At 48.8% G+C, this 22,863-nt stretch overlaps 1 protein-coding gene across 3 annotated transcripts in view; it reads left to right on the top strand.

The window, feature by feature from the left end:
• Positions 1-8,344: 8,344 nt before the first annotated feature.
• The window catches only part of RAC2 (Rac family small GTPase 2), a 28,468-nt gene continuing 13,949 nt past the window's right edge, over positions 8,345-22,863 (top strand). Inside the window, exons 1-3 of one of the 3 annotated variants that reach the window (XM_069581190.1) lie at positions 8,345-8,848; positions 18,784-19,023; positions 21,315-21,386. In XM_069581190.1, the coding sequence (XP_069437291.1) occupies positions 8,745-8,848; positions 18,784-19,023; positions 21,315-21,386 (416 nt within the window). In that variant the 5' untranslated portion in view covers positions 8,345-8,744. Of the gene's footprint in view, positions 8,849-18,783; positions 19,209-21,314; positions 21,387-22,863 lie in introns of all 3 variants that reach the window. The other 2 variants (XM_069581191.1, XM_069581192.1) reach the window with 2 other exon arrangements.

Here is a 22,863-nt window from a genome sequence, read left to right as displayed (position 1 = left end):
GTGGTAGGGATGTGAGATCCCACAACAACCACATCTGTCTTTTCATGTCACTGCCTCTGCTCAAGACAGAGTTAGGTCCAGCCGTGCCCTGGACAGCCAGTCAGATAGCGCAGTCCATCCTCTGATGGTTCTATGGGCACGTGATGAGTTCTTGGGACAGGTATGCTGGTCATACCTGTTCCTCATTAATGGATTCTGGGTGCGGATAACCAGTGAATGGACCAGAGGGGAGGTTATGTGAATTGGCTTGGAGGAGAGAAGGCAGAAGAAGGAGGGGGATCGAGTGGTGGGAACAGCATATGCGGACCACAGAGATGAGGCTGAGCAGGTGACCTCTAGGCACATCTGTAGGTTGGAGCACAGGCTGTTAGGTGAGAGAAACTGTGCTTGTGACTTTAGTAGGGGGCGGGGAGATGAGCTTTCAAAGAAAAATGGCTGCTAGACTGTGGGGGGTTTTGCATGCCAGAACACAGCATAAATTTCTTATCTTACCCGACTGATAATAGATCAGGAAGGAACCACCCTTGGTAGGAAACCTCTCTTGTGCCAGACACTGTAGAGGGGTGTTCATGTCTTTTGTCTCCAGAGCTCCTCACCACATCCCTTTGAGACAGCTGTTGTGATCTTGTTTCATAGATGAGTGAGGCTGAGTACCCTGTGGATCACACAACCTGATGTGAAGAGCTGGGAGCCAAGCCTACTGCTAATTTACAGTTTAGAAAGGTTGCTCTGACAGTTATATATATATATATATATATATATATATATATATATATATATATATATATATATATATATATATTTTTTTTTTTAAAAGGACTTGATAAGATAGGTTAAAAGTAGACAGACACAAATGATTTTCAACAAAGAGGCCAAGACTGTTCAATAGAGAAAAGTATTATTTTCAACAACAGGTGCTGGGAAAACTGGATATCCACATGCACGAGAATGAAGCTGGTCCTTTACCTAATACCATCTACAAACATTAACTCAAAATGGATCAAAGGCCTAAATGTAAGATGTAAAACAAGACACTTCTTTAAAGAAAACATAGAACAGAGTTTTCGTGGCATTGGGTTTGGCAGTGCTTTCTTGGATAAGACATCAAAGGCGCAGGTGACAAAACAAAAAAATACATAAATTGGAGTTCATGAAAATTTTAAGAATTAGTGCAAAAACACACTATCAACAGAGTAAAAATGCAACCCAGGGAATGGGAGAAAATATTTGCAAATCACATATCTGATAAAGTATTATTGTTGTTCAGTTGCTAAGTCAAGTCCGATTCTGTGACCCCATGGACTGCAGCGCACCAGGCTTCCCTGTCCTTCACCATCTCCCGGAGTTTGCTCAAACTCATGTCCATTGAGTCAGTGATGCCATCCAACCGTTTTATCCTCTGTTGTCCCCTTCTCCTCCTTCCTTCGATCTTTTTCATCATCAGGGTCTTTTCCAATGAGCTATCTCTTCGCATTAGGTGGCCAAAGTATTGGAACTTCAGCTTCAGCATCAGTCCTTCCAATGAATATTCAGGGTTGATTTCCTTCTGGATAAGGGATTAGTATACACAATATATACAGAACTTCTAAAACTCAACAACAGATAAACATACAGCCCAATTAAAAAATGGGCAAATGACTTGAACACACATTTTTTCCAAAGAAGTTATACAAATGGTCAGTAAACACATAAAAAGATGCTCAGCATCGCTGATCATCAGAGAAATGAAGAACTACAGTGAGATACAGTCTCGTATCCATTAGGGTGACTATTGTTTTACAAAAGCAGACAAACAGGAAACAACAAGTGTTGGCAAAGATGTGGAGAGATTGGATCCCTTGTGCACTGTCGGTGGGAACGTAAAAGGTACAATTGCTGTAGAAAACGACAGGGGGGTTCCTCAAGAAATTAAAAATGGAATTACCATTTGATCCAGAAATTCCACTTCTGTGTATAGACCCCAAGGATTGAAAACAGAGCCTCAAAGATACCCACATTTGTGGCCGCATTATTCACAATAGCTGAAATGTGGAAGCAACCCAAGTAGCCATTGATGGTTGCATGGATAAGCAAAATGTGGTCTATACACGTGATGGAATATGATTCAGCCTTAAAGAAGAGGAAATTCTGCAAAACGAAGAATTTTTTGAAGTAATTCTGCAAAATGAAGAATGTCTGCGAGCTCCATCCACGCTACATGGAACGTGAGGACATTATGATAAGTAAAAAAAGTCCCAAAGGGACAGGTACTATATGATTCCACTTATATGAGGTCCTTTGAATAGTCAAGATCATAGAGACAGAAAGTAGGACAGCGGTTGGTAGGGGTTGGGGGGAGGGGGCGGGGAGTCACTGTTTAATGGGGACAGAGTTTCAGTTTTACAAGGTGAAAAGAGCTCTGGGGGGTTGCTGGATGCACATTATGAGTGCATTTAATACCACGGAACTGTACACTTCAAGACAGTTAAGACGGTGATTTTTATGTTATGTGCATTTGTGGTATGTATTTACATATTACAAATGTATGTGTATATTATACGTGTTTATACATGACATAGTATCGCAGGTTGACACATTTGGAATTCCGCAGCGAGATCTAGCTTGCTGTATGCGTCTGGGCATCGTCACCATGCAGATGACCACAGGGTCACGGAACTGCGTGAGGTCACGGTGGCTTTGGAGTGAGAAAAGGACTGAGATCAGATCCCCGTGGAGCACTGTGCTAAAGGTTCCAAGCTGGATGAAGGGCCCAGAGATGAGAGTGAGGTTAGACAGGCAGAAGACCTGCAGGAGAGAGGTCAAGGAAGGCCAGGGCAGGATTTAGAGACATCAGCTGTTCCTGTTTACCTGGCATCTGCTCTTCCTTAACCAGAGAGGGTCTTAGCTTTCTTTTGGGACCAGCATACCTCCACGTTCAGTCCAGGTGATTTATGAGGCTGACCTCATCCGTAGCTCCAGGAGGCAGATGGAGAAGGCATGACCCAGGTGCAGCTAATAATATTCCATCCCCTGGCTGTGGTGACTGGTTCAGCAGTAGTCCCATGACTGAAGTAGGGCCAGCAAGATTCAGTCCTGAGACTTCTGCCAGAACAAGGAGGAAAACACAACTTTCAGGTGTGATTTCTAGCTGGGTAGATGATACAAATCTGGAGCCTCTTGTACCACCAGAAGGAGCCTGAGAATTAAGCCGAAGAAGAGGGTGGGGAGTGGGGAGATGCAGAGCAAGAAAGATTGAGTCTGGATGATGTCTTACGAGGGCGCCCAGGTGATGCAATGGTAAAGAAGCCACCTGCCAGTGCAGGAGACACAGAAGATGTGGGTTCAATCCCTGGGGCCAGAGGATCCCCTGGAGGCAGAAATGCTCACTCCAGTATTCCTGCCTGGAAAATCCCATGGAGAGAGGAAACTGACAGGCCAAAGGGTCGAAAAGAGTCAGACACGACTGAGGCCGGCCCCACGGATGACATGATATGAGCTTCTGGACCCATCCTTGCCTGAAGCCTGAACAACCATCAATAATTCCCTTTTTGGCTATGGCAAATATTAAAAATTGTCTCACTCAACACTATTCCCAATCCATCTTCCCCTTTCCTTCCTCTGGGACAGAGTCTGGAAAGCTAAATTATTATTTCCGAGCCAAGGGTGGCCATGTGACATTTTATGACCAATAAGGAAGTTCCTGGGGAAGGGTGCTCCTTCCTGAGTAAAAGGAAATTCTCATTAAGAGAATGAGTTTGGGGTCCTTTGCCCTTCCGCCTTCCTGCTGCTTGGAATGTGCCTGTCAGGCTAGGGCAGGGGGGTGAGTGTGTGGCCACCATCTGGCAGATACGCAGCAGCAAGCTGGAGATACATGACAAGCGCTAAGAATGATGGGACCAAGACACCGGCAGAGCCGAGGCTCCCGACGGCATCACAGGACCGCTGCTTCAGGCCTGGGCGGCCTCTTCCCGACGTTTTGCTGAATAGGCAATAAGGCCCCCTACCTGATCAAACTGACTCATTCAAAAAGACCCTGATGCTGGGAAAGACTGAAGGCGGGAGGAGAAGGGGATGACGGAGGATGAGATGGTTGGATGGCATCACTGACTCAATGGACATGAGTTTGAGTAAACTCCGGGACTTGCTGATGGACAGGGAGGCCCGTGCTGTGGTCCATGGGGCCGCAAAGAGTCAGACACGACTGAGCGACTGAACTGACTGACTAACCTACCTGATCAAGGCCCTGCTGCTGGGTTTCTGTTACCTGCATCAGAGTGGAGTCTGTAGACACCTGGAGCTCGGGCAAAGGAAGCCAAGTAAATGCGAAGCAAGTATGCTTAAAAGGGCAGGGAGTGCAGCCAAGTGATGCAGACAGGCTGGGAGAACGGAGCCTGTGATGGAGTCCTGGGTGAGCCCACTTGCCTTCTCTTACCCTCCCCTCACTGTGCTTTTCTGTCCTGCTCGTGGCCTCGGCTGCAGCTCCCTTGGCCAGTTCTGCGGTGTTCAAGGAGTGGTTCCTGGAGGCCCGCCCACTCACAGAGTACTTCCTGTGATTTTTCAAAGCACCCAATTCTCCACCTTAAATCCCTCTCTACTGAAGATAACTAGTGTGGTTTTAGTTTCTGCACGAAAATATGACTGATACAGGATCAAGAAGTGGCCCTTGGGTCTAGGAATCTGGACGTCCCCAATGACCTTTGAGAGAGTGGTTTCAATGGAGGGGTGGCGAGGGGTGATCTGTTTTGGAGCTCCATTGGTGCCTTTGAAGAACATGGCCTAATACATAGATGCAGGCCAGTCTCCAGAAGTACAGTGCTGCGGGAGAGCCTGAGTGTGTAGATTTAGCTCCCAAGTGTGTCTTTGGCTCACTGGGGTCTCTTGTCTCCAGCCCTTCTAGGCCTAGTCCCTGGACACCTCATCTTTGTGTATTGACGTCTGGGGTCTGGTCTTGCTACAGGTGGGCCACAGAAAAACCAGATTGCAGTGGGTGAGGGGTTTCCTAAGAGGTAAGGCCAAGAGATGGCTTGGATAGGGGGGTAGAAGCTTGGGGGAACACAGGCAAAGCCCCAGGACTGTTCCTCCCTAGGTTGGGAGGCTCGGTGTGGGAAGGGGTGGATGTGGGAAAGCAGCTGGAGATGCTGCAGAAAGATCAGAGCAGCATCCCAGAGGCGAGCAGAGGGACAGACGATGAAGAGGGAGACCTGGCCCGGCGGCCTCAGCCTCCCGGGGATTTAGGAGTGTCCTTTGGCTCTCACATCACTGGCCACGTGCTCATGGCTCTCCAGCAAGTGAAGGGGGTGGGCGTGATCACACAGCTGACTCCAGGTCCGTGAGTCGGGGGAGAAGGAAGTTGGAGGAGGACCCATCTCTGGCTGGGTTAGAGTGAGTTGGGAGTTGAGGTCTACTGAAGGAGAAGGTGTGTGGTTCCTGAATAGGTGATGGTCAGAGGGCCCCGGGCGTGTGTGAAAGAGCGCCCTCAAGGGCTCAGCAAGGGGATGGCTGAGACCTCAGTGCCTTGCCAAAACTGAAGTTGAAGTTGCCCCAGTGGACTTTCTCCAACCACTGTGTGCAGCCCATGAGTGGGCTGGGTAGGGGGTGGAGGGTAGGGAGGTAGGCAGGCAGCCAGTGTGTGGTTGGGAGAACAAAGTAGGGAGAAATTAAGGGTGCTTTGGGTAACTTGAGCAGGAAGAGCAATCTGAGAATGAGCTGCTGTCTGGGGTGTGGAGGGGAGGACAAGAAGCGGGGCCAGGGCAGGAGGCCGAAGCTGGGTGAGGGTGGGTCTGGGAAAGCCTGGAGAGGGGACAGATATCTCTCCCTCTCCCAAGATATTTCATACTCAGTGACAAGTATATGGTAAGAGGGATTTTCCACGCTTATATTTCTAGTCTGGCTCCTTCTCTTGCTCCAGGCACATCATCCAACTCCATACTTGACATTCTCATGTCCAATAGTCTTCTCAACCGAAATTTCCAGAATGGAAGCCTGAATTCCCCATCCTGCAAACCCTCTCCTCCCACCATCATCCCCTCCTGGTTAAATGGCACGTCTACCTGCCAAGTTGCTAAGAATGAAACTGGCACCGTCCTTGACTCCATCAGCCTGTAGACCGCACAGCATATATCTTGGGTCTAGCCACTTTGCAACTTCTCCACCACCACCTTGGTGGTCCTAGCCTCAGTCCTGTCTCACGTGGACGTTTCTGTGATGATAGAGTCTCCCAGCTTCTGCCCCTGTTCCACAATGCTCTATTCCTCACATGGCCACCAGAGGGGGCCATATTGATGTGGCTCCCGTGGCTTCCCTGTTCACAGGTTGCCTGCACAGTCGTGCCTGGCGCCTGGCGGCCTGCTGGCCACTTGGCCTAGTGCACTTCATTCAAGCTCCACGGGCCTTTTTGCTGCGCCTGAGAACACTTCGAGCTCCTCCCCACCTTTGCCCTTGGCAGGTCCCTCCTGCAGTGCTCAGCCTTGTATCTTTGAGAACTCAGCCTGGTTTCTAGTCAGACTGAGTCTGCCTCTGCCCTTCTGTGTCATTCTTTTCTCCCCAGCCTCCTTTGTTACCTTCTCAGGGCACTTTCACCACCTGTATTTCATTCTACTTATTATATTCTTTATAGTCCGTGTCCCTGCCGGCTCTGAGCTCCCCTGGGCAGAGTCTCGGCCTTTTCCACGGCCATGTCCCCAGGGCCCGGTGCCCAGCAGGTTGTTGAATATGCACTGAGTAGCGCATGTCAGCCTGGAGTGGCACAGGTGACCTGCAGTCCGGGAGGGTCCTCCCCACCCCCCAGGCCAGGGCCTGATGAAGGTGTCTTCCCTCCCCCTCCCTGCTTAGGGTTAGGGCTCCAGCTCACCCACCTGAGAGCAGGCAGAGCTGGACAACTGACCATAGCAAGGGCACAAGGAAAAAGGTGAGAGTGATGCGGTTCAATGGCTGGGGGTCCGTGTGGGAGGAGGGGACGCTGAGAGCGGATGGAGCAGAAGCTGCCCCAAGACTCCTGGCCTCTGGGCTTGGAGCCAAGGGGTCTCTGTGCCTTGGTTTGTCCCGTGTGGTTCATGTGGGGCCTGAAGGCTGACAGGCAGGCTGACTGGAGGATGGGGGTGGTCCCTGCTCCTACCTGCTCATGGTAAAGGCAGGGGCTGTGCTGACGAGTGGAGAGGTGAGTGGCGGGAGCTGAGGAGTGGAGAGGTGAGTGGTGGGAGCTGAGGGCGGGGAACGCCCAGTGCAGAGTCTTGGGGAGACATAGCATCTGGCCTGGCGGGAGAAGGAGCAGAGATTTCGGGCAGGGAGAATGGCGGGTGCAAGACCACTCTGAGCGGGCAGTGGAGGGCCTCTGGGGTCTGGCCTGGTGGTGATAGAGGGTGAAGGTGGGTGGGGACCAGATCGAGACCCTCCTGCCCTAACCAGATGGGAGTGGGCCTTCTCTGGGGGAAACAGGTTCCCACTGACATGCCAGAAACCTCCTCCCAGTACTGATACTGACACACCGGAACACCTCTGGAGAGAAACGGTGAGTTCTGAGCAAGGCTGTGAGATGGACTGTGAGAGAAGGAGGGGGAACTATTCAGGAGGGAGAACCCTCAAGGCCCTGGATGCTGGATGGAGAGAAGAGAAAGCCCAGGAATGCTGCCCAGTTCAAGGCTAACTAAACCCATGTATGAAGGTAGCATGAGATGAAGGTCGCTTTAGGCAGCGGGGAGAAGATACACTCTTGGGGTAGATGGTGTTGGTCAAGGGACAGCCATTTAGGACTTTCCTGGTGGTTCAGTGGTTAAGAATCTGCTTTCCAATGCAGGGGACATGGGTTCAATCCCTGGTTGGGAAACTAAGATCCCACATGCTGGAACAACTAAGCCTGTGAGCCACAACTATTGAGCCTGCATGCTCTGGAGCTTGTGTTCTGCAAAGAGAAGACTGCATGCCACAGTGAAGACCCAGCACAGCCAAAAAAAGAAAAAGGAAAGAGGGGGGTAGCCATTTGGAAAGAATAAGGTAGGAGTGGTACCTTATATGGTACAGTGTGATAATATCAAATGTGTCAACTAGCCAAATGTAAAACAGAGATCATGACAGCAAGGAGAAACCAGAGAAGGCTCTAGAAACGCAATTTCAGGAGGGCAGAGGCCCTTCTAAGAATTACAAAGAAACTAGAAGCCAGATAAGAAAAGACAGACTGAATGACATGCTTCTGAAGAAGTCTGCTTGGTTCAAGCCACTATTAATAACATGGTGACAATCTGGGTAAATGTGGTTGTAACCCATGTGACAAAGAACTAATTTCCCTAAAATGAAAATCAGTGAAAAAGACCAAGCCAGAATAAGCAAATGGGCAAAGGGCATGAAAACACAATGCCCAGAAAAGGGAAATGCAGATGGCTTTCAACGCTTTAAAAAAATGCCCGCTCGTGTTAAAAGAAATGCAAATTAAGATGCCATTGCTTTCTCTTTTTTTGGCTTCTTGGAATATCAAACATAAGAAAGGCACCTAGAAGACTATTGATGAGAACGAGGAGAAAAGAGCTTTCATGCCCCGCTGCTGGGAGGATGGCTGACACAGCCCAGGAGGGGATTTGAGACAAACGGCAGCTCTAGCACCCAGCAGTCTTCAGACACTCACACCTGACCAAACGGTGTGTGCACGTTGTAATACGGGGCAGCACAGCTGGAGGGCAAACAGGCTGAGGAAAACCAAGCCATCCTTCAGTAGGAAGTGATCAGACCAATTCCAGCACGTGAAACAATGGAATTCTGTTCAGCGGCAAAAGCGAATGAGGAAGCTCTTTATCGGCAATTACGGAACAAACTCGAAGGTAAATAATAAATGGAAACCAGCTACGTGTGAGACACCAGGCCTCGTGTGCTCCCTTTGCGGGTGAGATAAAGGAAATAATGAACGCTTTTTTCTGTCGGGATACTTCCGGAAGGACACAAAGGACATTGGCGATGAAGGTGGTTTTCTAGGAGGAGACTGAGTGGCTGGGCTAGAAGACAGGCTTCTTCGTGACTTGTCGTAGTCAGTTCTTGTGTGCCTTTTGGGTTTTAGACCATGTGAATGTATTACTCATTCAGAGGTAATGTCAAAAGATTAAAATAACAAAAAAGTTTAAAAGCATAGCAGCGATGCTGTCTAGGCCCCAGTTTAGGATAGTTGTGTTGTAATGGGATGGGAGACAGGGGAAGCTGTGGGGCTGGAGGGACCAGTGGGCCATCTGCGGGGGCAGGGGAGCCCCTCCAGTGGGCAGGGGAGCGAGATCCAGGGGTCCTATTTTGGGGACAGTGATAGAACCCAGAGAGGGCTGAGATGACTCCAGGGGGTGTAAGAGAAAGGTCAAGACAGCACCCCAGGACCAGAAGTGTGAACGAGAGGAGGGTGACCTGGCCGGGGAGCCAGGGCTGGAGGGGCAGTTCTCAGTGACCATCAATCGGAGGTATGTAGGGTATGCAGGGAGGCCTCTGGGGTCTGAGGGCTGGGAAGCAAGAGTGGCCTGGCTGTGCTCGGTCCTGGGTGTGTCTGGGACACAAAACCTGATCCAGGGGCAGAAGAAGAGCACTTGATGAAGAAAGGGGTCCGTGCTCTGCATCCGGGGCTTTGTGGGGAATCTCCCACGCAAAATCCCCTCCCTGGGCCCTGGACTTGCCCCCTGGAGGCTGCTGGGCCTCTTCTGGGCTCCTCTAGCAGGAAGGAGGGAGATGACTGGAAGTGGAAAGTGGCCTGAAGTGATCGGCAGAGGCAGCTGGGTTGGGGTCCAGGGGAGCAAACAGCCCTCAGCGGCTGTTTGAACCAAAACTCAAGGAATTTGACTCCAGAGCCCAGTCATTCTGGGAGGACCATGCCAGGCTGGGGGTCAGATTCCATCAATGGGGACTGCCTGGAGCTAGTCACCCCTTCTCTTCATTTTCTTCTTTTTTAATTTTTAAATTAAAAAAAAATTTTTGGCCACACTGCGTGGCGTGTGGGATCTTGGTGCCCTGACTAGGATTCGAACCCATGACCCCTGCAGTGGAAGTGTAGAAGCTTAAATACCAGACGGCCAGGGACTTCCCTGGACACCCCTTTCTGACATTTCTTGATTGTGATGCTGAGCCTGGGGCTGACCAAGGCAGAGTGAGCCTCCACTCAAATCAGTTCCTAGTGCTGCCCAGAGACACACAGCGCAACTTGGTCCCATTGTTTGGTTTTGTTTTGTTTTAATTAAAAAATTCTTATTTCTGTAACAATTTACTAAGTTCCATATCAGTGCCAGATATTAGAATACAAGGAAGACTCAGAAAATGTTGGCTGCTATTCTAAGGAAAGGTTAACATTTTTATGAAGATTTAACAGTTTTAAAGTTCTATGCATTTGATGATACAGCCCAAAGATTTATAAAGCAAAAGTAAAAAGCAACAGAATTACAAGAACTGAGAAATTTGCCAGTATAGTGCGAGAGTTAGCATATCAATACCCTTCTCAGGAGCTGATAGATCAAGAGGCAAACGAAAGCAATCTGTAATGATATAAACAATTTAAGCAGACAGTTAACATCTTTGACTCATGAGACACACATGGAACACTGAAGAGGTACACATTTATTTTTAAGCTTTTTATTTTGCACTGGGATATAATCGATTAATGATGTTGTGATAGATTCAGTTGAACAGCAAAGGGACTCAGCCATACACATCCATGTATCCATTCCCCCTCAAACTCCCTTCCCATCCAGGCTGCCACATAACATTGAGCTGAGTTCCATGTGCTATACAGTAGGTCCTTGTTTGTTATCCATTTGAAATAGAGCAGTACGCATTCAAAACTTGCTAACCATCTCTCCCCACTGGGCAATCATGTGTTCGTTCTCTAAGCCTGTGTGTCTCTTTCTGTTTCGTAAATAAATTCAACTGTATGAAGAACCTATACATTTGTGAAAAAACAAACCTCATACTAGGTCATACATGAAGCAAGTCTCAAAAATTTAAATGAATCAGTGAAATACAGTCCATGCTTTGTGACCACAATACCGTTAGGAAGACAAAACAAAAAAACCCCTTTCCCCAGCATTTGAAGATTAAAACACATTTTCAAATGACACAGTCAAAAAATAATAATGAAAACCCTAAGATACTTAGAACTAAAACACAATAAAATATTACACATCAAAAGTGTACCACAATTTAAAAAAAGCTATAAGCTGTAGCTAAAGTAGTATTTGAGAAAAATTTATAGCCTCAAGAGCTTATATGAGGAACAAAACAAGGCTGAAAACTCATGACCTAAGCATTCAAAACTGAGAACTAAAATAAGAACAATAGAATAAACTCAAAGACCAGAAATTAAGTGGAAAAAATTGTATAGTAGAAATGATATACAAGGCCAAAAATCGGTTCTTTGAAAAGACTAATAACATGAACATATTTGGGAAACAAGAACAAAGTTTGGAGACAAAAATAATCAACGTAGAATGAAAAGAAGGGATATAACAAAAATTAAAAAGTAGAGATTAAAAAGATACAAAATAATACTATGAATAGCTTTATATCAGTGAATTTGAAAACCCAAGCAAAATAGAAAAATACATTGGCTATTTCTAGAAAAATAGACAAAAATTGACTTGAAAAGCAATTGAAATTTTGAATAGCTCTGTATCTATTAAAGAAATTGAATTAGTAGTTTAAAATCTACCACCCCCTCCTCCTACATCATCCCAAACTAGCACAGATAACTTTACAAATATTACAAAATATTCAATGAAGAGACAATACAACATTACCCAAACTTCTCTAAAAATGGAAAAAAAGATAACTACTGCCAACTCATTTCATGAAACTAGTATAACTTTGATACCTTCCCCTCAAAAAAAAAAAAAAAAGACAATGTGAAAAAGGAAAATTACTGGCAAATCTCACTGATGAAATTGGGGTCCCCCACCAATACTGGCAGTTTGAAGCCAGCAATATATCAAAGACAATCATCATGACTGCATTTCTTAGGGTACAGTTTAAGCTGCTGTAACCAAAAAACCTCCAAACACAGTGGCTTAAAGAAGACAAGGTGTATTTCTCTCTCACATCCAGATGTGAATTGTTCAAATCCACCATCTCCCACACATCCAGGATTGCAGCAGTATTTCTATCAATACTTCCTGTCCAGTGGAGAGGAAAAAAAGATGAACAGGACACATGGCATAGCCTTCAAGGAGATGGTAATACAAACTGCACTCCATTCATACCCTTTTCCTCCCAGTGTAATTACGGGACCACATCTTGTTGCCAGGGACACTGAGAGACGCAGACTTCAGCTGGGTATGCTTAGGGTTGGCTACAAATCTTGGAGCTCTGTTCTTAAAAAGAAATGGAGAATGGCTATTGGGGGATAGTCAGCAGCATTTCCCAGATAGACTAAATTAGGTTTATGCAGGACTAAACCTGACTTCCCTAATTCATTGGTAAGTGAACGTTTGTTTGCTTAGTTGTTACATTATGTCCGACTCTTTTGCAACCCCATGGGCTGTAGCCTGCAAGGCTCCTCTGTCCACAGGATTTCCCAGGCAAGAATACTGGAGTGGGTTGCCATTTCCTTCTCCAAGGGATCTTCTTAAGCCAGGGATTGAACCCATGTCTTCTACACTGCAGGCAGATTCTTTACTGCTGAGCTGCCAGGGAAGCCCCAAGTGAACATCAGGGAATGTATTAATATTATTCTCAGTATCACCATAGATACATAAGAAAAAAAAAAGCACTCAAAACTAAACACTTATGATCAAGATAAAGCTGTTATTACTAAGAATAGCAAGGAAGTTTCTTTAACTGATAATAATATACGATAATAATATCTGCCAAGAAGACCCTGCATCGCATTCAGTGGTGAAATACTAGAAGCATTCTTTTTTTAAAATATAAATGTATTTATTTTAATTGGAGGTTAATTACTTAGAAGCATTCTTTTTAAAATCAGAAATAAGCAAAGATGCCTGCCATCACTGATTCTATTCAACCCAAGGAGTTATGTTATAAAAATTGGGAAGGAAGAAATAAAACTGTCATTTTTCACAGATAAGACTGTCTACAAAAACAGACTCGTTAGTAAGAAACTCTCCATAAATTATAATAAGAATTTCCATCCAGGTTGCCATATATATAAGTGCAATCTACAATGTTTGACATTTTTCTATGTATAAGCAACAAACAGAAAATGACATTTTAAAAAGTGTTAGCTATAATGACACTGAAAGTAATAAGGTATCAAGGGATAAATCTTACTTTAAAAGTGCATGACATTTCTTGGGCGAAATTATAAAATTTTATTGAAAGCTATAAAGAAGAAATATGACATGTTAATGGTAGGAAGATTGAAGGATGTTACCAAGATGTCAATCCTCTCCAAATTCTTCTATAAATTGAACAGAATTCTAATCAAAATCCTGTCATAGTTTTTCTTGGAACTTGACAAGCTGATTCTAAAATTTCTGTGAAAGAGCAAATGGTTAGTGACAACTGTAACAACTTCGAAAAAGTTTGAGAGGAGACTTAGCCCTTCTGAATATAATGACCTAACACAGAATTTCAGTAATTAAGGCAGCATGATGCTGGCTCCAAGGTGGACACATAGACCAATAGATGGAGAAGCTAGGAACAGACTCACACACTCACAGACACACTTGCTGTGGACAGCTCGGCTGCAGCTCACTGGTGACAAGACAGGCAGCTGAGCTCATTAACGGTGCTGCTGGGATGTCCCTGGTGGTCCAGTGGTTAAGAATCTGCCTGCCGACGTAGAAGACACGGGTTTGATCCCTGGTCTAGGAAGATCGCACATGCTGCCGAGCAACAAAGCCCAGGCACCACGAGTACTGAAGCCTGTGCTCTGCAAGAAGGGAAGCAAAGAAGAGTAGCACCCACTTGCCACAGCCAGAGAAAGTCCCAGCAATGAAGACCCAGTGCAGCCCCCAAATGGAAACAAATTAAAAACGGTGCTGGGGCTTCTCTTGTGGTTCAGTGGTTAAGAATCCACCTGCCAACACACGAGACACAGGTTCGACCCCTGTTTGGGGAAGATCCCACTTGCTGCTGGGCAAATAAGCCCATATATCACAACTACTGAGCTTGTGCTCCAGAGTCCAGGAGTGCAACTAACTGAGCCCGAAGTGCCACAGCTACTGAAACCTGCATGCTGGAGAGCTCGCGCTCCGCGGTAAGAGAAACCGCGGCAAGGAGAAGCCTGTGCAGCACAGCTAGGGAGTAGCCCTTGTTCTCCACAACTAGAGAAAAGCCTGGGCAGCAACAAAGACCCAGTGCAGCCAAAAGCAAATAAACAAAGTTTAAACATCTAGTCAAGGCTATGGTTTTTCCTGTGGTCATGTATGGATGTGAGAGTTGGACTGTGAAGAAGGCTGAGCGCCGAAGAATTGATGGTTTTGAACTGTGGTGTTGGAGAAGACTCTTGAGAGTCCCTTGGACTGCAAGGAGATCCAACCAGTCCATTCTGAAGGAGATCAGCCCTGGGATTTCTTTGGAAAGAATGATGCTAAAGCTGAAACTCCAGTACTTTGGCCACCTCATGCGAAGAGTTGACTCATTGGAAAAGACTCTGATGCTGGGAGGGGTTGCGGGCAGGAGGAGAAGGGGACGACGGAGGATGAGATGGCTGGATGGGATCACCGACTCGATGGACGTGAGTCTGAGTGAACTCTGGGAGTTGGTGATGGACAGGGAGGCCTGGCGTGCTGCTATTCATGGGGTCGCAAAGAGTCGGACACGACTGAGCGACTGAACTGAACTGAACTGAAACAATTATTCTTAAAGTGGTCTGGAGTAATTGGTTATGGCAATGGTGAAATTAAATCCTTAATCTCATGAAAACTGAAGAAATCTTATTTTACCACAGCCTAAAATCCATCCCAAATGTTTAAGGACCTAAATGTAGTAAATGAAACTTTAGAAGCTTTAGAAGAAAATGCAGTAGAATATCTTGATGAAGTTGGGAATAAGACAGAACTTTGTAAGCAAAACTCACTCCAGAAGCACAAGTTATTAGAAAAGAAATTTAAATCAGACTGCATCCAAGTGAAAATTTTATGTATTAAAAGTCGCAACTGATTATAAGACATCTTGAAGACTGGAAGAAAGATTCGTAATGCATATAGTAAATTTAAGTTTGAAAATTATATAAAGAACTTCACCAAATAAGTGTCAGAGAGTACAGATGTGGACAAGAGATATGACAAGATAATTTATGGAACAGGAGTCATCAGTGTCTGATAAAGATGCTCAACCTCACTAGAAACAAGTTAGTATAGATTACAGCTGCAACAAGATGCTAATTCACACCCATGAAGTTGGCAAAAAGTCTTACAAAGCCAAATGTGGGCGAGTGTGTGGACCATGAGGATCCCTGAAAAATGACTTTTTGCTCTGCATTTAGGTGAAAGATGTAGGTGCCCGACAGCTCTGCCATCCCTCTTCTAGAGAAACCTCACCCACCAGCTTCAGGTATCCATAAATATCCACAGCAGAACTATTTGTAAAGCAAACATTGCAAGCCTCATGCATATCCAGTAACAGGAGATGGGATAAATGCATTTTGATGCAATCATGTCACATGATACTATACACAAGCAAAGATACCTGAACAACAGCTACAGGTTAAACATTTACCAGTACACTGCTGGGTGCTTCCAGAATGCTAAGGCTTGTGGTGGGGGGAGGAAGCTGACCTGAGCAGCCCCTGGATCAGAACTAGGACCTCTGTGAGCACGATCTAGGGAGGTGAGTTGGGCTGAAAATGAGGAAGGGTTTTCTAACAGGCCCGGCTGCCCAAGGTGGAAGGGACTGTCCCCTAAGGGAATGAGTTCCCCATCATTGGAGGTATGTGAGTTGGACTGGGCAGCTGCTTCATGGGCCAAGCCTTGGATACTGGAAGTGCAGAGGCAGGGCTGGATAAAGATGGCCTCTGTGATCCCTCTGCGTGTGCCCAGAGACCCCGTGCTTCTGTGAGTCAGTGAGCTTGCACAGTGTGGTTAAGAGAGGCCTGAATGAGTAACCAAACTGTGACACATCCCTGGATGGAACTGCTCACTAACGAAAGGGGATGGACCATGGGCATACAACAGCTCGGATGGAGCTCAAAAACACGCCGAGGGAAAGAAACCTTTTGCAAGAGGCTGAATACTGTGATTCCGTTTATGGGAAACACTAGAAAATGCATGGTAATCTGTAATGATAGAAAGCAGATCAAAGCTTCTCTGTGGGGGTACAAGGGTGGGGGAGTGGATGTGCAGGGCTGAGAAGAAACCTTCCACAAGAGTGGGAAAGTTCTCTGATGTTTGGCGTCTTGACTGTGGTAGAGATTTCATGCATATATGTATCAGGTTGGCCAAATGAACCCAAAGTTCACTTGGGTTTTCTGTAAGATGTTATGGAAAAACTTGAATGAACTTTTGGGCCAAACCAGTATCTGTGAAAATGAATGGAATTGAACACTTTAAATGGATTCATTTAATGTATGTGAACTATGTCTCAATATAGATAATTAAAAACAAAAAAGAAAAAGTGAAGAGGCCTGGAGAGGAGGCCACTGCTGCTGTATCTTGGTCTTGATCACATGCACAGGAGCCTCAGATGCCCCATCTGCAAAACGAGGCTTCCAGTGTAATGGTTACAAGTGCATCGAGTCACTCTGAGCAAATTCATCAATCACTCTGGGCCTCAGTTTTCTCATCTGTAAAGTGGGGGAATAATAGAGACACCACCAGCCAGGGTTTAGAGCAGTGGTAACCTCACTGGAGGCCCGCAGAGACTGCTACTTCTCCTCTTGCTTTGCAGACACCTGGTGGTCACCCAGGCTGCCCTACTCCCTATTTATTCTCCTGCCATCCCTGCCCTGTCCTCACAGCCATAGGGCTACCTGCAGATTGGGGCCATCCCAAGATAATCTGTGGTCCCCAGGCCTCTGAGTCACTCTTGTTACAGGTTATAGGTTCCTCGGGGGCAGCTTCTCGTCTTCCTGGTTTTGTATCCATTGCAGTGCCAAGCCCAGAGCTAGGTATTCAAGTGGTATATAATGGATGTTCGCAGAAGGAAGGAGGGATTCAGGTGGCCCTAAGTCAGGGAAGATTTTGTTTGTGTTGTCCTGGAGATTGGCTTTCTCAGCATGGAGGGCAGGTACAAATTTAGGGCCATCATGACCATGTACAGTTGAGTAGATTGTTCACTGCACAAGGGAGTTCCACCCCAGCGGACAAACGGGGGATGAAACACAGTACATATATCCGCTTCCAAGTCACGTGGCCATTTGCATTGTCTGTGTCTTCCTAAAGAGGTGCATTTTTCTATTTTCTTTTTAAATAAACATTTTATTTTGGAATAAACTTAGATTTACTGAAAAATTGCAAGGACAGTGATAGAATTCACCGTATCCTTCAATCAGTTTTCTCTTATGTTCACAGCATTTATATAACCACAGAACTTAACCTTAGTATAATACTACTATTTAATTTCAAATTTGTCTTGGAGTTTACTGCCTTTTCCATTAATATCCTTTTTTCCCCCGTTGTTTCAGGATCCAATCCAGGATTGCATTGAGTACATTGTTTTCGTTAGATTAACACAGAGATTACCCTATGGGATCCCAGTGGTTGGGAAAAGAATGTGGATTTGGGGGGAGTAGCCAAAACAAAGTCCTTAGGTGTCCTGTGAGGTGCCCAGTCTGGGTTGTAGGGGGGACCCTTGACCTTCCTGACCCTGGCTGGGTGCCATTAAGGCTTTGCATTGTCTCCACTCAGCCCATGCAAAGCACAGAGAAAAGACATCAGAGTTGGTTGGTGAGTTTTAATCATTGGCTGGCCAAGTTTTTTAGAGCAGGTCCTCAGGGAGGACCTTTCCTTTTCTGTGGAAGCCATTTTTGGCAACCCTGTAGCTTGCGTGGAAGGTTCAGGAAGGTTCAGCTCCTCATGTTTGTTGGCGGGAGAGGGGTCATTGACCCAGCACCTGGTATTCCACACTCTCTGGGCAGTCTCCTGGGTTGTCCTGAGTGACCAGTGAGCGACTCTGCCCATTGCCTCCCTCCCCTTGTCCCTAGAGCCAGAAGGGTGCTGGGTGTGGGGAGCACTAGCGATGAGAGTAACAGCTAGGTGAACTTGGAGCTCCCTGCAGAAAACCAGTGCCACTGGGATCCTGAGTCTCCTGGAGGCCGAGCGGGCTCACTCTCCTGCCCTACCCCAGCTGCAGAACTCAGGTTTTGTCCCCCAGACAGCAGCTGGGGTGACAGAGGAGCTTGGAGTCACCTGACCCTGGGTTTGACTTCAGATTGGGCAGTCCTCGTGAATCAACCTAAGCCCCAGACCTTCAGTTTCAGCATCGTTTAAACGGGCCACAGCTCCTGAGCCAGGGCGACTGTCCGTGGGCTCCCTCCAGCACAGGGCCCAGCAGGTGTGGCACTACCAGTCACTTCCGTTTCCCCTTCTCCATCAGCTGACTCCCCACCTCTCTTCCTGCCTCATCATATTTCCCCCATCCTTGCACACTCAGGGGCTTCCACACTGGCCCTTGCTCAGGGAAGTCTTCCTGTCTTGCCTAGGCAGTCCCCTCTGGAGTGCCCTTTCTCTGACACCAGCTTTAACGTACCTGCTCAAGTGCCACCCTGAAGGTCCCAGCTCACCCTCTGTGTGACTCTGAGATCCCCTCCCTGCCAGTCCTCTGTGCCCCCATTACTTCCTAGTTTGTTTTATGGACCCCTGTGATGAAGCTGTATCTCCCCACTCACATCCTGGGCTCACGAGTACTAGCTCCTGTGCATGGGACACAGCAGGTGCTCATTAAATGCTTATTGCTTAGAACTGAGGTGAACTACACTCTTGGAAGCCTCCGGTTCTTAGAGAACAGCTCTGGCCCTGCCTGTGGAAGTACGTCTCCAGCCCTGAGGGTCCCCAGATCTCCTGCTGGTGCCTCAGAGCAGCGATACCCGTGGGGCTGGCAAGGGCCCAGCCCAGCACCCGAGGGCCACCCTGCCCTGGAGCCATTCTGCCAGACCGCACGCTCCGCCTTCTGCAAACGGCCGTGGGGGCAGAGGCTTGGGTAAGTTCCCCTTCCGCTTCCTCCTGCCTCCTGTCCCGCTGCTGCTGCTCCTCATTCAGGACGCCTCTCCAGCTCTCCACACCCCGCGCGCCTGCAGAAACGCTGGGGCTCTGAGCTGTCACCACTACCAGCCCCCAGGCCTCGGACACCATGCAGGCCATCAAGTGTGTGGTGGTGGGAGATGGGTAGGTATCTAGCTGGACTTGCTCACAGCTCCCTCCGGGGGTAGCCCTGGGGACCTCCCACCCTGGAGTCCCTGGGGAAGCCCCCTGCCTGCAGACAGAGGGGTCCCTAGGAGGCAGCCAGAGGAACTGCTCCCTTTTTCTCCCAGAGCCCAGAGGGAACCCCAGGAGTGGGCTGCACACAGCTTCACTCTCTGCCCTACTCATCCCGGAAACTGCCTGGGTAAAAGACTGCGCTTAGGTGTACCTGGGGCCTCTTGCCTGTGCCCTGAGAGCTGGGGCTGGTCTCCTATGGGACTTTGGTCTCTAAATCTGTGGCTGCCGGTGGGGGGTGGGGCCCCAGGCTGACCTGGGCTCTAGCCCCTGACTTGCTTTGCTGTGCGGCCTTTTGCAAGTCATAGTGCCTCTCTGAACCAAAGCTTGGCCATCTGGGAAGAGGTCCATGCCCTCAGGGTTGACGTCGGGTTGCTTGAGCTATTTTGAGTGGTTGTCCTGCACGTATGTGCGCTCGGTAAAGCTTGCCTTCCAAGTCTCAGCCTGCCTGGCTGGGGAGGTGGTGTGGGGGATGTGGGTGAGGAGCAGAGGGGGAGGGGCGTGAGAAGCAGCGCTAGGGCAGGAGGAGGGCGGGGTGGGGGGGACTGTGGGGGACAGCCCAGGCTTGAACTGAAGGCCCTTCTCAGCGGTCGGATCTCTGTGACCTTAGCTTGTCATGTGCCCTTACAGGCCTCAGTTTCCTCATCTGTAAAATGACAGGTTTGATATCCCATCTCTTGGGCCTGCCAGCAACACTGCCTCAGGGTCCAACACAAAGGTACCTCCTGAAGTTTTCTGTAGGTCCATCCAACCCCAACGTATTCCAGCATGTTCTAGCCGGCAGGCCTCTCGTCCAGGCCTCCCATCCTACAGAGGGGCAGCCTGAGGCCTTAAGAGACTTGACTTTCCTGTTCAAGGTGGGGTAGTGGTAGGGGGCTGGTTTATCATGGCAGTAGGGTGGGGATAGTGGGGGTGGGGGCTGGTTTATCAGGCAGCCTTTAGCTGATTGTGATACACGGCTCTGCCCGCCTGTCCAGTCCTGCTCACTTCTGCTTTGTATCTGATATGAGGAGGGGAGGGCGGAAGCCGCAACGTTCCAGTCACTCAGAGGTACCTTGCTGGCAGGCGGGGAGGTGGGAGGGGACGAGGAGAGAAAAGGGCGGGTGGCCCCCTTCAGAGCCAGAAGTGACGAAACCAAGTGGAGCAGGGGAAGGCCCAGGGCTACCTGTGGCCCCCGCCCCCTCCCAGCCCAGCAGATTCAGGGAGCAGACAGCACCAATCACGGCACTCACTACTAACTTAGTGCTTACTGTGTGCAGGCCCTGGGCTTCCTCACGCTCCTCTGTTTTATCCTCCCAACAACCCTCATATTAGGCCCGTCTTACAGGTGGGAAAACTGTAGCTCAAAGAAGTTAAGTCATTTGCTTACGACCTCATGGGATTTGAGCCCTGGTCTCTCTGATTCCCGAACTCCAGGCTCTTACCTGCCACACCCTCTGGTGAGGTGGGAGGGGAAGGAGAGGGTCAGGCAGTCCCCTACATTTGGTAACTGCTCTGCTGTGTCAGGACTGTGCTTCAGTCTTTTACCGGCTTCATCTAATTTACGTCTCTGGACTCATCTCATCCCTGTTTTCTGGACGGGGAAGCTGAGGCATGGGGAGGTTATGCGGCTTGCCTGAGAGCGCATTCCTGCTGGGTGGGTGATGAAGGATCTGGATCCCAGGGCAGTAATGGCAGAGCCCTAGTCAGGCTTTGGGAACCTCCTGGGGACCCGCTGCTCTTAATCCTCTGTTTCACATCAGAGTCACCTGGGAAAGCCTGTTACAAATTCCCAGATCCACGCCATACTCATGATTCAGAATCTCGGGTAGGACCCCAAAGTCTGTCCTTTAACAAACATCTCAGTGTGATAACGCTGATACAGAAATTCTCAGATGGGGACACTGAGGCCCGCGGAGGTGGGGCTTGGGTCTCCCCTGAGGGCTGGGCTAAGGGACCGTGGAGGTCCTCAGTAAACCTCCCTAGGTCTCAGGCAGGGCCCCTGACTGCTGTCCTCTTGAACTTCCTGTCTTTCAGAGCCGTGGGCAAGACCTGCCTGCTCATCAGCTACACCACCAACGCCTTCCCTGGAGAGTACATCCCCACCGTGTGAGTTCTGCACGTGGGTGGGACGCTCGGAGGCTGGGGAGACATGCATGGACCACCAGGCCCACCCCCCTTTCAGGCACTTCCTGTGTGCCGGGCCTGTGTGGGCACTTGGGGGTCAGGCTCCAGCCAGTCTTGGGCCTGCTGATCCAGACGGGGAGGTAGCCACCTGTGCCAGGATGAGCACCCCGGGCTCCCAGAGCGGAGAGAGGCGCAGGAGGCAAGCTAGGGAGCGGGGCCTTCAGGCAGGGAGACATGGAGAGCTGGCCTGAGCAGAGCTGGGTGGAAGGGGACTGGGACAGAGTGGAGTGGGTGCAGGAGGAGGGCCTAAACATGGGGAGACTGGAGACGTCAGGGCACACACGTGTGCAGGGGGAGAGGACAGTGCCACTGGAGACCACTCAGGACCCACCCTTGTGTTGGATGTGGAGCAGGGCTGTCACTGATTTGCAGGTATGGAGGAGTATGTGGGGTGAACGGAAGCACCAGCTCCTCTCTCCTTGATGCTCGGCGGCCCCACTCCCTCACGACAGCCCCCCAGCTCTGCAGCACAGCACCCAAGGCTCTGCGTGGCCTTCTCCAACCTTCCCTTCTGGCTTCACCACCCAGTTCTTCACTTCTTGTTCTGTTTCTGGCCGCCTGGTCACCAAACACACCCTAGACATTTCTACTTCGGGATCTTTGCTCCAGCTCTTCCTTCTGCCTCGAGTGCTCTTCCTTCCCATGCCCATGCGTCTAAGTCCTCCAGGCCAGCTCCAGCATCCCTCCTCCAGAAAGCCTTTCTGACATAGCCTGAAGGGGTCTCTCACTCCCTAGACAGACTTCATCTGATCTTTTCCATGATCAAGAGTCTACAGAGGGCGGGGGGCCATCTCCAGTTCTTTAAGGGACTTAGGGTCTTACATGCAGTATAATCTACACGTTATCTTAGAAATGATGTATATATTTTGAGTTGACCTGAATTGAACTTTATGGAGAGGCCCTAGGAGGATAGATCACAGCTATCATCTCTCAAGGGCCTACTGGGTGCCGGTGCCTGGAAATGTCACACGTGTGTGAACTCATCTGATGCTCGTGGGAGGAGTTGGGATTATTTTAGTCCCACAGTGTCTGTGGGGGGAGCTGAGGCTCACAGAAGCTAAGGGACTTGCCCTCCAGGGTCACCAGGTGGCCTAGGATCTCTCTATTTCTCCCTGGCACAAGGCGCCAGGCTCCAGTTGCCTCAGGGACCCCAGCCCAGACAGGAGGATGGCAGCTAGGAGAGGGCAGAGGGCAGGAAACCTGGGAAAGCAATTTCTAGCCTGGTTCTGTTCCCAATTCCCCATCGGGGCACCAGTGCCCCCCTTCGCATCAACCTGTATCTGCCCACTTACCATCCAACTCCAAACGTTTCTCAGCGCCTCCTGGTGCTGAGGATGGTGGGCTCTAGACGTGGCAGGGAGGCAGGTGCAGCATTAGGCCAACCAGCTGCTGCAGAAGG

Source organism: Ovis canadensis, chromosome 3 (genome assembly GCF_042477335.2).
Source record: "Ovis canadensis isolate MfBH-ARS-UI-01 breed Bighorn chromosome 3, ARS-UI_OviCan_v2, whole genome shotgun sequence".
In the NCBI taxonomy this organism is placed as follows: Eukaryota; Metazoa; Chordata; class Mammalia; order Artiodactyla; family Bovidae; genus Ovis; species Ovis canadensis.
This window is presented reverse-complemented; position numbering and strand designations above follow the sequence as displayed.